The sequence below is a fragment of the Hetaerina americana genome, unplaced genomic scaffold (assembly GCF_022747635.1).
Source record: "Hetaerina americana unplaced genomic scaffold, ioHetAmer1.1.p SCAF_6, whole genome shotgun sequence".
Classification (NCBI taxonomy): Eukaryota; Metazoa; Arthropoda; class Insecta; order Odonata; family Calopterygidae; genus Hetaerina; species Hetaerina americana.
The window spans coordinates 23086799-23102456 of record NW_027287205.1 but is presented as its reverse complement, the minus strand read 5'-3'; the positions used below and the strand labels follow the sequence as shown (position 1 = coordinate 23102456).

General features: G+C 33.3%; 1 protein-coding gene across 1 annotated transcript in view; it reads left to right on the top strand.

Annotated features, from left to right (window-relative positions):
• LOC139695164 (zwei Ig domain protein zig-8-like) overlaps positions 1-15658 on the top strand; it is a 593972-nt gene that overhangs the window by 425177 nt on the left and 153137 nt on the right. Inside the window, exon 5 of the mRNA XM_071593824.1 lies at positions 2914-3127. Coding sequence (XP_071449925.1) covers positions 2914-3127 — 214 coding nt within the window. The remainder of the gene's footprint in view (positions 1-2913; positions 3128-15658) is intronic.

The following is a 15658-nucleotide window of genomic DNA, read 5'->3' as shown; positions in this document are numbered from 1 at the left end:
ATGCAAACAACCGTAGATACGAGGACAACCAATTCGCCTGCTAAAATTAGAAAATTTAATATTTATAGAAATAGATAGTAATTTTTTATGGCTGGTATCAAGAAGAACATATTCCGATAGCTGAATTATATAAATCTATTTATATCCTCCGTAAACCTTCAGATTACCAGAGTCAAAAATCTATTCGCTTTAGTACTTAAGGTAATATTTCAACACTTTTATGATATCGTAAACATAATTAAAACCTTTAAAAAACGTCTCCATTGAAAAATTATAAAATATAATTTTTATTTAATTTTTACAAGCATCTTGACTCTTATATTTTGACTCATGAATCATTTTGAATTGCACATTAGGGTTTGAGAGAATTCTAGTTGAGAGAGATACTTCCAATCATACGTTAATTGACATGCCCTTTCCATCATCAGTTTTTTATACAAATTATATGTATTTTCTTATAAAACCCTATTCCTTTGAAAGATGACCAGAGAATATATTATGAAATAGGATGAACCATTTGATAAACTGAATACCCAGCTTGGAATCACCTATCAAGAAGATGCCTCGAGCATACACGTATTTAGAAAATGACTAATGAAATAAATATGAAACGGTGAGGCAAGGAGTTGAAGGATCTCCGATTAACACGATATTTGAAGAGCTACCGAGAAAAAGTGGTTTAATATCCAACCCTATAAAGTGAATTTTGGGTATTCATACATCAAAATTAACCTCAGTGTTTCATAGAACTTCAGAGGTTAGAATAAACCTTCAGAGAGTAAATGTAAACCTATTGTAAAACAAACAATGGTAAAAATGGACTGTGAGCGGTTATATGTTAAAAACAGTTATGTAAAATATTGCGAATAGAGGCCAAATAGCATTTCATGGCTCCATCCTCCAAATGAAAAATTAATTTACTGTGTGAGGAGACATTGAAATGTTTTCTATTATCAGTGAAACCACCGGAGACTAAATGAAACAGATTTTATTTGACCTTGCTATTTTTTATGCAGAGATACTTGAAATTATTTATGTTTAATGGGTTAGTTAAAAAAATTAAATGACATACAAAATTTATAGTAAAAAATGCATGCATGAAAATTGGCATGATAAAGTATTAATGAAGTCAACTTTCAAAACTCTAAATTTCTAAGTAAAAGAGGAGTCATAGTTCTGGTTTAAAGATGCCGACTTGTAAATAACATCAAGAAGAGGGCGCCCAAACAATCACCACGATTTTTTAATCTGTGGCATCAATCTTGACGGTGAATCATAAGAGCAGCTCGGGTGCGTAGCAAGCATGGTGAAAATAATGTAACTTGTCATTCCTTCGCAACCGATCTCTCCTTATTAACTGATTCTACATGAATGATTCGATATCATCGGCAGCAGTCAATGGAGCCTCCTGGTTTGAACGAGGCACGAAAGTTATGCCTCAATCTCCCTTGTGTTTCGAATCTATCTTCAACTGTAGTTCGGTGTTTTCGACGTGCCAGTAAAGGAAATTCTTTCCGAAACACGAAAATCGAGTTTCACCGGGCAGAGTTTTCCACTCGACGGAGCTGAAATCTGCACTTTGGAATGGAAAAAGTAATTTGCATTTTTTGAATGGTTTTTTGAAGCTCTCAGGTGAGTTTTCCAAGGCTTTTTAAAGGAGGCTTCATTCCAGCTGGGGGTCTACGGGAGGTATTGTAGGGAGTAATAAAAGAATGGAATGCAGTTTTACCCTTACCGACGGCGCTTTGCAGAAAAAATTGCAGCCTCTGTTCAACAAGTAAAATGCATTGACTTCACTGGAGAGACTCCAATATGTTGCATACGCTCAAAAATATTTCTTACCAATGGTAACGAAAAGAAAACTATTTAGGCTGAGAGACTTAAAATAAAATTGCCGAGGTCGATATTTAATTTTGTCACGAATGAAAACCCCGCTGTAATCTCAACCAAATAAATTAGGCAATCCATTATAAAAATTTCAGTCTGTTTTAACAGTACACTGAAATATTTCAGCATTCTAACATTCGAATTATTTAAAAAAATTAAATTAATATCATGAATGATAGCACCCATTGTGCATCCCTCCTAATTCCATGACATATAATCACAGCGGTCAAGATGCCTTAAGCCCAGAACATAGCGTTTGTTGGCGTTATATGGTGCAGAAAAATGCGTAGGGGTCGAATAATGAGAAAACAATAACGAAAACCGGAAGAAAGATGAAGTCTGCTAATTTTCCTCAGGGAAAAGCCAATAACTATTTCTCCATAATCAGTTACACATATTAAAATATTGGAAAAGGAATAGACAAAATAATTTATATTAACTAAATATTAATCAAGTGTCCACTATGATTTTATCATTAAGACCAAGGTTTCGAATTCTTTAGCAACTGGCAAGTGAAAATTTGTACTCATTTCCCACGTCTTCCTATGACCTTCACAGGTTTGGGTGAGAATAAACGGATGGAAATGGGACCAATTAGAGTAGAGCGAGAGTTTTTGTCAATATTATTTCCAATACAGCAATTTTCCACAAAGTAATGACTGCGACTATGCGCATGGCTTTTTAAAACGTTTGACCGAAATAAGATTTACCATAGTATTCAAAGCGAAACCAAATGCTCTTGCCTTCACAAAAATATTTAATTTACATCAAAAATGAATCAAAAATTGCACATGCCAAAAGCTAATAAAACAATTCATCGTTTAATCCTAGATTTTAAAAATATCTTACAACAAAACAAATAAATATAACCACACGGTTGTAATCATTGTGCCAACTAGTAAACTAGGTCATGCAGAAAGAGCATTAATAACGCAAAAATAATTTAATTGGCAAATTTATTCTTTCAGTAATTCTATCCCCAGCAGTGTATATTTAATTCTGGACTACCCTTCATTTCATCCGCAGGTGTCATGGGTTCGGCGAAAAAACGGTGACCTTCAGCTGCTGACCGTTGGCCTCCACACTTATAGTGGAGATTCCAGGTACACAATGGAATTCCAGTATCCGAATAACTGGAGGCTCCAGATCAAGTATGCCAACAAAATGGACGAAGGCCTCTACGAGTGCCAAATATCAACCCATCCTCCTAAGGTCATCCAGATTTACATGCACATCAACGGTAAGTTATCAAGTAATGAATTATATGAATGTACTAATATCAGCCTTACTCTATGTACTTGATCCTGAATAGAATTTAAATTTATTTGCCGGGAAATGTTCGAAATATGAGAAAAGATTTTGTTTTTTTACCAGTGGAAAAATTTAAAATATTCATTTCTAATATTATACACTTTTGAAAACGCACATCTCTACATAAGAGGAAACAGTTGAAATTTAAATATACCTGTAAATACCTATTGATTTTTCACTAAGCTTTTTTTGAAATTACACCATCGACATCCTAAATGAAATAATATCATAAATTTTTATATTTATCAATCTAAATACAATGCTTTAGTAAAGGAAAACTTCAACTTCAAAAGTGAATAGATTATTGTTGAGATGAGAAAGATAAAATTTATCGCAAGATAAGTTTAGAATCATACTTTTGAAGACCACAGATGTTAAATAGGGTGGTGTAAGATAAGTAACATTGTTTAAATCACTTTATTCTGATGCTCGAAATAACATTTACATGCACATCGAACCGAAAGAAACTCCCAAAGGAACAATTCAAATATATAAAATCGATAATAGATTTCTAAGCTTTTACCAAATAAAAATCTCAATATTTTGCATCTTTAAAATTGAGTATTCCCTAACATGTATAAAAAAAGATGTAAAATATCTCTAACAAAATTTAGAATCATTTAATTCGTAATGTTGCAAAGTGAAAACTTTCATCAGTTGATTAAAATCACCATCAGTTTATAAAAGAGGGATGAACGTAAGATTTATTAATATTGAGTTTTGCATTTAATGCATACTTGAGGGTTTCAGCCCCTGGTCTGAATCATAAAAGAGAGAGGAAGTGAAAAAAATCAAGGAAAAATAATGGCTTGAAGGCAAAAAACGATGCAGATTGCATTTTGATTATAAATCACTAAATAAAAAAAAATATTAGAACGAGGAAGACCTATGCAGCTTAGTTTAGTGAATTTGGCAAAGGCATAAAATACTTACTATTACATAAAGTTGTTGTATGTTTGGGAACTGCCGGGGTGCATGAAGCCTACATCTAAACAGAAAGAACTTGTTATCAAGAAATTAGTAGCCGAGTTAAGGTTGGTGAGAAACTTTTGAAAAATTTTCAGGCAACCAAGGGACTCAAAAAATGATGCTATCTTGCTTAGCTTTTGCTTAAACTTTTTCAGATGATACCATCAAAATGTGGAAGGGAAAATATTGTTCAATAGGGATACAGGTTTATAATGAAATACTATTTAATATATATGATACGATGACGACGTTTATTCCCCTGACAACATCTAAGTCAGTACGGATATTATAAGACAAATTCCAGAAAAGGGGAAAAAAATTCCCCTTTTCTGTGAAAATGTGAAAATGTATGGTAGTGAGGGACAGTGTAAAACCAGAGATAAATTTGGAAAAAAGTTGCTATTTATTTGAGGTCCAACAACTCTTCAAATTTGAAAATTAAAAGCAATATTTTCCATAAAAAAGAAACGCTCAAAGTTTAATTTGATAAATGATATCTTTCCTTGAAGCCAATCAATAATAAATGAAACGAAGACGATCTTATGAGTCAGACACTTGAAAAATAAAAAAGAGAGACACGCAAATATTGCTATAGCTAAAAATGCACTTCCGATGAAGAAACAACATTTCAAGATGTCAAGAAAAGAACACGAAAGAAGTTAAAAATGTGGATTGATGAGGATAATGAACGTATGCGTAAGTATAATGGTTAAAAAAAAGCGATTGGTGTAGTATGGAAATCAAGACTTTATAAAGGATAGAATATGGCCGAAAAGGGAGCCGTTCCAAAGATGGAAAGCGCGGAGGACTACAAATGAACTGGAATAGAAAAAATACAAAGGAGGCCTGGAGGCACGAGGGTAATAGCAAGATCTCTGAAACAACACGATTAGAGAGCTTTGGTGGTGGAGAACCGAAAAACTGAACAGGTCAGAGAAAACTTAGTTCTACATTATATATATTTATGAGAAACAATTTACCACATGTTTCAATAGCGATTCAATTGATAACCTAAAAGTTAAAATTTTTAAAGGACAATATAATGGCTGTTTTCTTATTCCCAGTTGGATATTTTTGAGTAAGTTATATGTACATATAAACATATATATATATATATATATATATATATATATATATATATATATATATATATATATATATATATATATTTATTTATTTATATATATATACATATATATATATACATACATATATATATATACATATATATATATATACATATATATATATATACATATATATATATATATATATATATATATATATATATATATATATATATATGCATATATATATATATATTTATTTATTTATATATATATATACATATATATACATATATATATATATATATACATATATATATACATATATATATATATATATATATATATATATATATATATATAGTATAACTTGGGCAGCAACAAAAAAATAAGAACATAAAATTTTTAAACTTTTTATTCAAACTCCCCTGGTAACTCGAAGAATTTACCTTTTTCATATATAAAAATTTTAATTAAAAACTACTATTTTGGGCATACAGATAGTATTTTTTAGCAGTTAACGTTACCTATTTATCTAGACGAGACCTTTCGACGAATATCGACAAATTTCAAGTAAATATGATGCTTAAATTTCAAGTAAGGAACATCTCAGCGTCGGAATTAGTTAAAACACATTTCCATCACTTTCGGAGCCATCCTTTAACGTCATCATCTAGTCATTCGCTAGACGACCAGCCTCGTTGATGGTCAAAACGTGGTAATCTAGATCATCAGGAGTACGAATTATTTCCACTTTATGGACACCGCTGAATCAATGTACCAACAGCGGTTATCAATCCTTTGCTCGCACCAATATAGGTTGGAGTACGGCTTTCACAACGTGAATATTTTTTTAATTTATCGATCGTGTACCAAGCCCACTGCAATTACCAGCTCTTTTAGTTACGTGTTCCTCACGCAAAATGTCCACAAAGGAAGAGAGTACCTATAGAGGTCTGGCAACTACATCCAACGTTCTATAGCATACAGATAATCAAAATTAGCGCGAGCCATTAAGGTCGTATATTCCTAATTCCAACCACATTGACCAGGGTGATCGTAAACCATTCTCAAATAACCAATAGACCGAAGTCGTTTATATATAGTATTGACTGGTAATCGCTTACTTGTATTAAGTTAAAATAGAACGTCGTGTCAACGCAAATAATAAAATTAAGGATTTTTTTTCTAAAAAACAATTGTATATGTATTAAAAATGAATGCGACGTAATTCTTCTTACTGAATTGTTTTGTATAGGAATGGAGTTTCTGTTTCTTAATTTCACGAAAACAGGCATATTAACAGAAACTAAGTCGTCATTCACCAATTCTCTATTGGATTACTCTTTTTATTTATTCAGAGCTTTATCTTGAGAATTACCATTAGTAGAATTGCGAAACTTTAGGGTATTTACATGTAATTTATCTACTATTTTTCAGGATCTTTGTATGTTTTTTATTGAATTCTTAATTTTCTGAATAATATATGTGTATTTGTAATGGAAAATGAGACAAATACCTCTAGCATCCTTGGAAAGTGTACCCGCATTTACAAGTCGTGACTTATTACAAAAGAAAGTTTCTTTAATAAAATTTCCCAAATCTGAATAATGGAAGAGTAGCGAAGAATTCAAGGGAATTCTTCGAAACCAACTTGGTTGGAATAGGAATTTGTTTTGAATTCTGGTAATCAGTAAATTCATTTACATGTGTACATTTACTTTGTTCAAATTCTTAAACAGCGACTCTCCTAAACATAAATTGCATGCCAAAAACTATTACTTTCTCCCTAACTTTCGTATTTTCATTTTGTTAATAAAAAATAACTAGATCCAATTTCTTCAAAAATAAGAACTGGCTTTAATGTTCAATTCAACAATTTGTTTACTTTAATTACATGTTCACTAGATTCCATGTTGTCATAAGCACTGTGTCACTTATGATACAAAAATTTAGAATCAATATTAAAATAAATTTAGAATTAGAATAAGGTCAATATTTTGACGCAAATTCTTTCAGTAAATGACATTAATATTTATCATCTTGAATACTCATCTCTGGTTTACTTCTGGTGATTTTAACAGACCTACAGTAAATGTTTTGGTAGTTTTTTCTATGTATTCGTTGGAACAGATTAAAATTAAATTAATGTTAGCTTTTCTACATTATGATTCTCAGTTTAAATGATAAACTAAAGGAGGCTACGGAAATACATTAAGAAGTCTTGTGTTCCACTGAAATATTGTTCATAATGCAATTTCTTGGACAGTTTGATGAGGTATATGGACATAGATGTTTTGATAAGATGTAGGTTGTTAATAAAGTTCCTGGTAAACAAAAACTCCTGGCGTTCATGGAAATAAATTACTCAGGAAAATTCTAATAAGCTTAAAAACACATTTTCGTGAAAGACAGCCCGCTAAATTGTCTAAACTACTGCATTAAATATATATAAATGGACAGGATTTGATTGAAATAAGCATTAGTGGAAACAAAATTTAGAGAACCAATATTTCTATGAACTTTTTTAAAAGTTTTAGAGCTATGGGCCATGCAGTGCTCCCTGTTGCTATTTCACATGGACACAGTATCCGCATTTATGCGAGCATTTTAGCTCAAAATATTCTATCTTTGGACACTAGGTATTGTAGTGTAGCTATACTGAGATTGGTTTCAATTTGGAAATCACATTTTCTTTAATATAAAGTATCTCACGAAATTAAACGTGCGTAATATATTATTTGAGTTACTTTACTGAACATATGGATGTGGCACATGTGGATTTTTAATAATAATAATATCGTAGCTTGTTCAGAATTGTGGTAACCAAATTTTTTGATTTGATTCCTTTGGCTTGATTATGCACGGAAATTATATCTACTGAGTGATTATTGCATAAAATGTTCACAGTAAAAATGAATACAATAGTCTGAGCTGGATTGCGAAATAAAAATATTATTGAAATTAAAAAAATGTATTGTAATTATAAATTGATATTAAAGCCCAATATTAATCCAATAGGGCAGAAACAGAGATAGTGAAGCTAAGGATAAGAACTACTTCTAAGAAAGACATATTTTGAAATGCTATTATTTAAAACTAATGGCAAATTAGCCTTTACAATTAACTGAACATTAATATTTGAAAATGACATTGTTTTCCCTATTTTACCATTCAATCAAAGAGGTGTTTCTTATAATCACTGTATTTTCTAAGACTCTTTAATTTACTTCTTTGATTCCCCAAATGGAAAATGAATTGTCAACAAGAAGAGAATATCAAACCTTTGTTTTGGGAGATTAAACAGATAAGAGATAGAAATTCAATCACTAGGATCCGCATTTCTATAATAGGGTAACGGGAACACCCACCATAGCGTCTATACTTATTATTATCATTACGTTCTTTTGGATTACCGCATTGACTGGAGATATTCCAGGGCGTTGCGACATTCACTAGGAAATTGGGGTGAGAGCGTACATCTGACAGCAAAAGTAGGGCAGTCTCCGTTGGAAAGAAAAGGGGTGTGGCTCCAAATGTTTTGTGGGGAGGGGCAATAACGAAGGCGCCACCAACACAACCAGAAATACACTCTATGCGCAATATGTGTCGGTTCGTAGTCTTTTAGTCTGACTAACACGCCAGAGGGTAATGAATTGAAATAGGCGTAATACTGGAAAAACATTCCACAGTATAAAATCAAGTAATTGTTCGACTCGGTCTGACTGAACGTTTTGAGAGTTCATCTTGAATGAAATGGTAGGTTTCACAGATTTTTCCTTAAAAATAAGGATCATTTCAGTTAAAATTCTACATTAAGAGGTGTTCTATAGAGTGCCAATAATTACCTGCAGGTCAAAGTCTGTGTGATGGAAAGGAGATTCAGACCCTCATGTATAACCTCCTTGACTTCCTTGAGAAAAACTTCCTTCATGGTTACCCCCAGAAATTTCTTCTATAAGCCAGATATATAGATAATATATTCCTTCTATGGCCAAATAGCATAAATTCCCTAAAACATTCATTGCTCTCTCAATGAATACATTTCTCTCTCCTTCACCTTCTCCTACTCTACCTCAAAAATCACCATTCTCGATTACAGCACATCTCCTTGATAAAAAATTCCCCCCCTTATCCATAATAAATGAACCAGCAAGTGACAATACTTAATATAATCAAGCTCTCACCCATCTCACATTACACGCACTCTTCCATACCTACCCTCCAACCATATTCAACAAATCTGTGAAATCCAAACCCATTTGACAACTTTCTTACTAATTTACATAACCCTCTCCTCCTCCTTATTTACCCTGAGTCCCTTTTTTAATAAAAAAATCATTCGACACTTGGACCCACCCAAATCTGTCAAAAACACCAATTCGCACACCCTGTCCATTTGCCCAACGTACTTCCCAAGAATTCGGTCCCTAAGACATATTCTCAATGACCTAGTCCTCATTAGAACAAACTAAAATCAACGACAAAAATATTACGTAAATCTCCCTCAGTTACTTTTAAACTACCCAAAAATGTATCGGGTGAATTGAAAGCCACCATGCCCTCATTCAAATCCTCGACCATCCACAAATCTTTACCAGTAACCTGCAAGAGACCAAAAGGTACAACATGCTCCCAATCATCACCACTCTCCTCTCAGCATACCGACTCTCTCCAATCAAATCCATCAAATCCCACGCAATATACTAAATCATCAATTTAACTATAAACTCTATCCCTTCTTCTACGGTGGGCAGTACAACAAAGCCCTCAATATCAATATCAAAAATCACCGGGCCTCATACAAATCTTCTTCCGCTTTAGCCTATCTACCAGTTATCAAGCATGCCTCCTTACATAATGTTTCTTTTAACGTTTGTTCAAATGCGTCAATTATTGCCTCCCTTACCCCTTCAGGCACACCCTTGAAATTCGAAACCATTGAGTCGGCATACGTTTGGCTTCTGGCTGCATCTGGCTTCTGGCTACATGTGGCTCCTGATATCTGGCTCTGGAGCCTTCTCTGACCCAAGCCTAAACCTTTCCCACTAAGAAGTACATCCTTCCTCTTGAAACCAACAATAACCCCCGCCGATCGGCTTCAAAAATATCCTCCCCCTCCTGAATCCGCTCTGGCCAGCTCTGCTATCCTTAGTTTTCCCTTCCATTGAGGAAAGTGATTGTGACACCGAAATATCAAAAACCAAAACTTTGAATCTCTTTATTTTGAGTTTCTAATTTTTATATGCCATCATCACGCTTGTGACTGACCTTGATGGAAGAAATAGAACACATAATATTCTACGATTTAAATTATGTATAAGCTACAGGTAAGCTACAGCTAATATACGCATTATGACCTCGATTGAAACTAAATTCAATTATTTGGTTGGAGACCACTTTGGCAGATTCCATCTATTACATTTGCTAAAACGAAATGTACCGCTAATGCATAATTTTAATTCACATGTTTCATTCTTCTATCTATAAAATAATATATGGAGCCAACTAAAGGTAGAACTTTCCCCGGGGTCGTTCAAAGATGAAAGTAAATTTCCTAAAGCGTAAAAATCACGAAAAAATTACCACAATATTTGGTTTTATAGAACTTACTCTGGACAACATAGATGAGTTAATAATCTTTGCATATCAAAAAAGAATTTTTATTAAAATTGTAAAAAATAATAGATTGTCCTTCAGCCATTGACAAACTTCTAAAAATGTTGTCATACTTTACTCTAGTCTCTCGACGGTACATCATTCTTAGCCTTTTAAAAATACATGATTTTAAAATCCAGTGGGCCTTTAAATATTTGAGCGTCAGTAATTTTGGTGGGAGGTGGCTCAATAAGTGAGGACAGATGCTTCCTAGGATCTTCGAGTATGATAAAACAATTGGGAAGGTCATTGAATACTCATGCTAAAAGTATCCCCGTTGAGGATAAATATCATAATTTTACCCATGACGCGTAGGTTATGTAAGTAAAGGTTTTCTTACATTGTTTTAAGAGCCACACCGTAAACTATATGTATTCATGTATGCATTGATGGCATTGATGTATAATTACCTTTGCCGTTTCTGTAAGACTTACATTGTAGGCACTCTTTGGCTACATCATGCCTCTAGACATACGTTAAAAAAATGAAGGGTTTTTAACTATGTGAAAAAAAAACTAAATAATAGAGGGGAAGTGGCGTAGGAGTAGTGGGTGGCATAGAACGGGTTGTTGTGGCCAGTGGGTATGGCAGGAGAGGCATTATTTTATACATATACATCCATGGAATAATACATATATGGAATATAAGTATATTCCATATATATAATACATATATGGAATACCTGGTGTTGTTAATTTTTTGACAAAACAAGTCATTTAAATCTGTTATTGAAATCCTTTTGAATTGGCTAAGTTTTCATTATTGCATCTATTGCCTGCTAATTTTTCATTTTAATCGTAGAAACCCGACTACGTTTCAACACACAATTGTAAATTTTAACGTAAAAACATAACGATGTGGCTTCCTGTTCGAAGAGCAGGAAGTTAAATAGCGGCGAAGGAATAAGGAGGAATAATGAGTTAGGGGAAAACTCAGGGCAAAATTTACCCGGGGGAAACGGGAAGCAAAGTATAAAAAAAGGGCAGCGAGTGGGTACGAAGTGGGTACGAAGAGACTTTGATCTCCACGACTCCGTGACTCCCTCTTTTTGCCTTTTCCCTCTGCTCTAAGTGGAGAATGAGTCACGTACCAGTGAGCACTAAAAGCTTCCCTCCTTTCTCTCCTAGCATTTTACCATACAGAGGTTAAACCAAAGCAAATTTATTTCAAAAATATATCTCGTGAACTAATTTCTATTCGAATTTCTAAGTGTCTTCAATCCGTTGAATACATATCTCATATATTGGCGGTTTAATATGATCACATGGTAATGGTAAAAACAGCCAAATTATTTCTCATATTTTCAAATGAAATATAAATATACTACTTCATGAAGAGCTCGCATGTCAAAAGTGAACGCTCCAACACGCAGTGTCTTAAACCCAACGAAGAAACTTGAACGGGAGTTTAATAATCAATTCAGCTTTAGAGAGCCAGGGGCTCGCGTAAAATTAGTGATTAAATTTTTGCATTTTAAATCCAAAGAAACTGAGGGAGATGCCGCTATAGTAACTTTTAACAAAGTCATCCGCAAAGTTTGCAATACAATGCAACAATTTCAGAGAGTAAAAATCATTCACCTTGATAGATTCCAGTTAAGGCAAATATTTTTACACTATGAAGTCGTTACGTTTATTTTGCTTTTTCATTACTAAAGTGGCAAAAATGCAATACATCTAACTGATATCCACTGCAAAAACGGAAAACCAATCCAAATTTAGGGGCCTAGAATATTAAATCCCTCTTGTGTAGAGGGATTTAATATCCTGCAATTCAAATAAAGGATTGTTGTAGCTTTTAGGTGATTGCAATATTTTGCATTATCATGATATCTATCCATCAGATAAAACCCACAAATACCGAAATCCAACAACATTCTAAATTAGGATTTGCTACAAAATAAATTTAGTCACAAATTTTATGTCAAACTGTCTCAACTGAAAAATGAGCATATTTATCATTTTTCGCCCCTGGTTTATAGGTTGCATTCATTTTGTATTACCTTCATATCAATGCCATACTATTAAAGCTAACAAAGGAGCAAATGGAAAGCTATTGAAATTTTGCTAATATAAATCCCGTATATCTGAATTTTTTGGCACGTAAAATTTACTGGTTTTTATTTAGATTTACGATCATTGGAACCGGTCAAGTAACCAGTTGTTCAATTTAATAGTAATTCTGAGAGATCATTTTGAGTCTTAGCGCTGCAACAAGGTTAGTTTGTGGGTCAGAAAAACACATCTAAGTCGCTGGATTTTCAAGATTCAATATTTCTGCAAACATGAAATTATTAACTTGGGAAAAAACTAATACACTATTACTACTAAAACTAATACTACTATTGTTTATGAAAGAGATCTACACCACCATAAAGTATAAACCAGTAGATATCGTTCTTGTTGTTTTATTTTATAAAACATTGATCCCCATGAAAAGTAAATGGAATCAACTGAAATTTATGGAAATTGTTTTAAAGTTTATTTTCTTACTTATTCCTTTGCTCTTTGAACAATTTAGCAATTGAGAATTACAGAATTTAAAAATCAATTGAAAAAAATAAATGCATCGGCCTAATCTGATGCTTAAAATCTTAATTATTTTACTTTTAGATGGAAGTATTGGCTATAAGGTTTAATTAATCAAATTAAGTTTTTTTAATTAACGTCGGTATTGAACCACAGAAGAAGTGGGTTGAAGCCAACGAAGTACACTGTCCGGCGTAAAATATTTTTATGATAAAAATGTAATTAATTACTCCGTTTGATAAATTTCTACTTTTTCCTGAGTTATTTTTGGGAATTTCTTCCAAATTCTTTACAACGCACCCGTTCAGGTACTTTAAATCGCTATGGGTTACGATCTAATTACAATTCAACTTCCATATCGATGTTATGCCCATATAAACATTGAGCAGGCGTGAACGTGACATGAGATTCAAAATGGTCATAAAATAACTTTATTGGGATACCTTAGAAACCACTTGCTAAATATTTTAGGTTTTGTAAAGGCTTTAATTCTTAAAGGTTACAAGGGAAAAATTCTAACTTTAACTTCTGCTTCAAAATATTCTGCTGGAGTCTTGGTGTGTTGCTCATGTTCCAGGAATCTCCGGCCAAGTGGATGCAGTAACTCTCAGGTCAATAAATTCCAGCCAAACGCTTCATGCGGACCAGAAAATTTCCTAAAACAGCCGAATATTGCATGATTCAAGGGAAACACTCTCGCAAAATCTTCTCTGAAGATTGATAGTCACGGAGAAGTCGAGTATAAATAAAAATGTTCTTTTTTTGGCCTTTTTTGCTATAGGTTACTGATTTCATTTCTCGAAGTGCTTCATTAACATAGTGTATGTATCTCAATAGCTGAGTGCAAGAGAATTATTTTACGTGGGCCACAGAAATCTTTAATTTAGGAAATAAAATATGGTCAAAACCATACTTTGATGTACATTTTTTACTTCATAATTTCAAAATCATGCCCTAGATACTTGTGTAAAATATTTTTTCGCTTACAAAAACGCATGTTAAAAGAACGTAACTGCACTTAATATACGCTGAATACGTTTTTACTGATAACAGAGTATAGTGCAAGCGAGTCATTCTTACCGTAAACGGGGCCTAATATATAATTTTGCGGTCTTTGTTCCATTTTACCTTTCCATTATTTAGCAGTTATTATTATCGTATAGTGAAATGTTTGATTCAGCAGAAACTGGATTTTTAGCGACAAATACAGCCGTTTATTGTACTCCAGTGAGTTAAAATTGTTTCTGCCTGTGCCTCCAACTCTGAGTAAAACTACAAAATAACAGTCCGTCCCATATATTTATAATTTTTATTTGTCTCAGAAAGTATTAGCGGAGTGTGGGGGTGAGGGCATATTACTCGAATGGATGAAAAATCTTTTAAAAACAAAAGGTCAGGACATTATAGAAAAATGTGAACAAAAGAAATATATTTAAGAATTGAACATTTGGATAATAGTAACTTTGTAAGTTCCACTGATTTTTATTTTAAAAACGAACGGTTTCTTCGAACAGTCGAAATCATAAGGTACAATACATCCTATTCATTTCTCCCATTCCCAGCTCCACTATCAACCCCCTGCGGAAAGGCAACTGTTGAGGGCTGCCGCTGCACACTTCACCTATACCCTCTGCCACTCCCCTCTACTTCCCTTCCTTGGTTGGACACTATCCTCCCTTTCTCCCAAGTTCTCCCACCCCCCTACCACACCACACCACTCATCCATCAAAAACGCCCTCCCATCACATTCATTCATATCTAAATGTCAAAAGGTTCTGCAAATGAATTTTCCATAAAATGAATAAAAAGCTATTCTAATTTGATAAAACACATTGAAATAAATAATTTTTTTTTACTTCAAATTTGATGAAAAATTAATATATTTACCCAAAGAAATTCAACATTTTAAACAAAATCAATTACCATCCAATGTGATCATTCAAGAACTCTTTCGGTTTAGTATTGAATTTTTCTTGGTTTAAGATTATAACAAAGTGTCAATCAATATTCACATCTACGTAGGAAGTGGTTCTTTCGGGTTTTCTTCCGCGTGTATCCATTTTTCGGACGAGATATTTCGCCAACGTTCCAGTTGGCTTCCTCAGGTCCACTGAACACTCAGGTCCACAGGTTCAGTGGACCTGAGGAAGCCAACTGGAACGTTGGCGAAATATCTCGTCCGAAAAATGGATACACGCGGAAGAAAACCCGAAAGAACCACTTCCTACATCAATAATC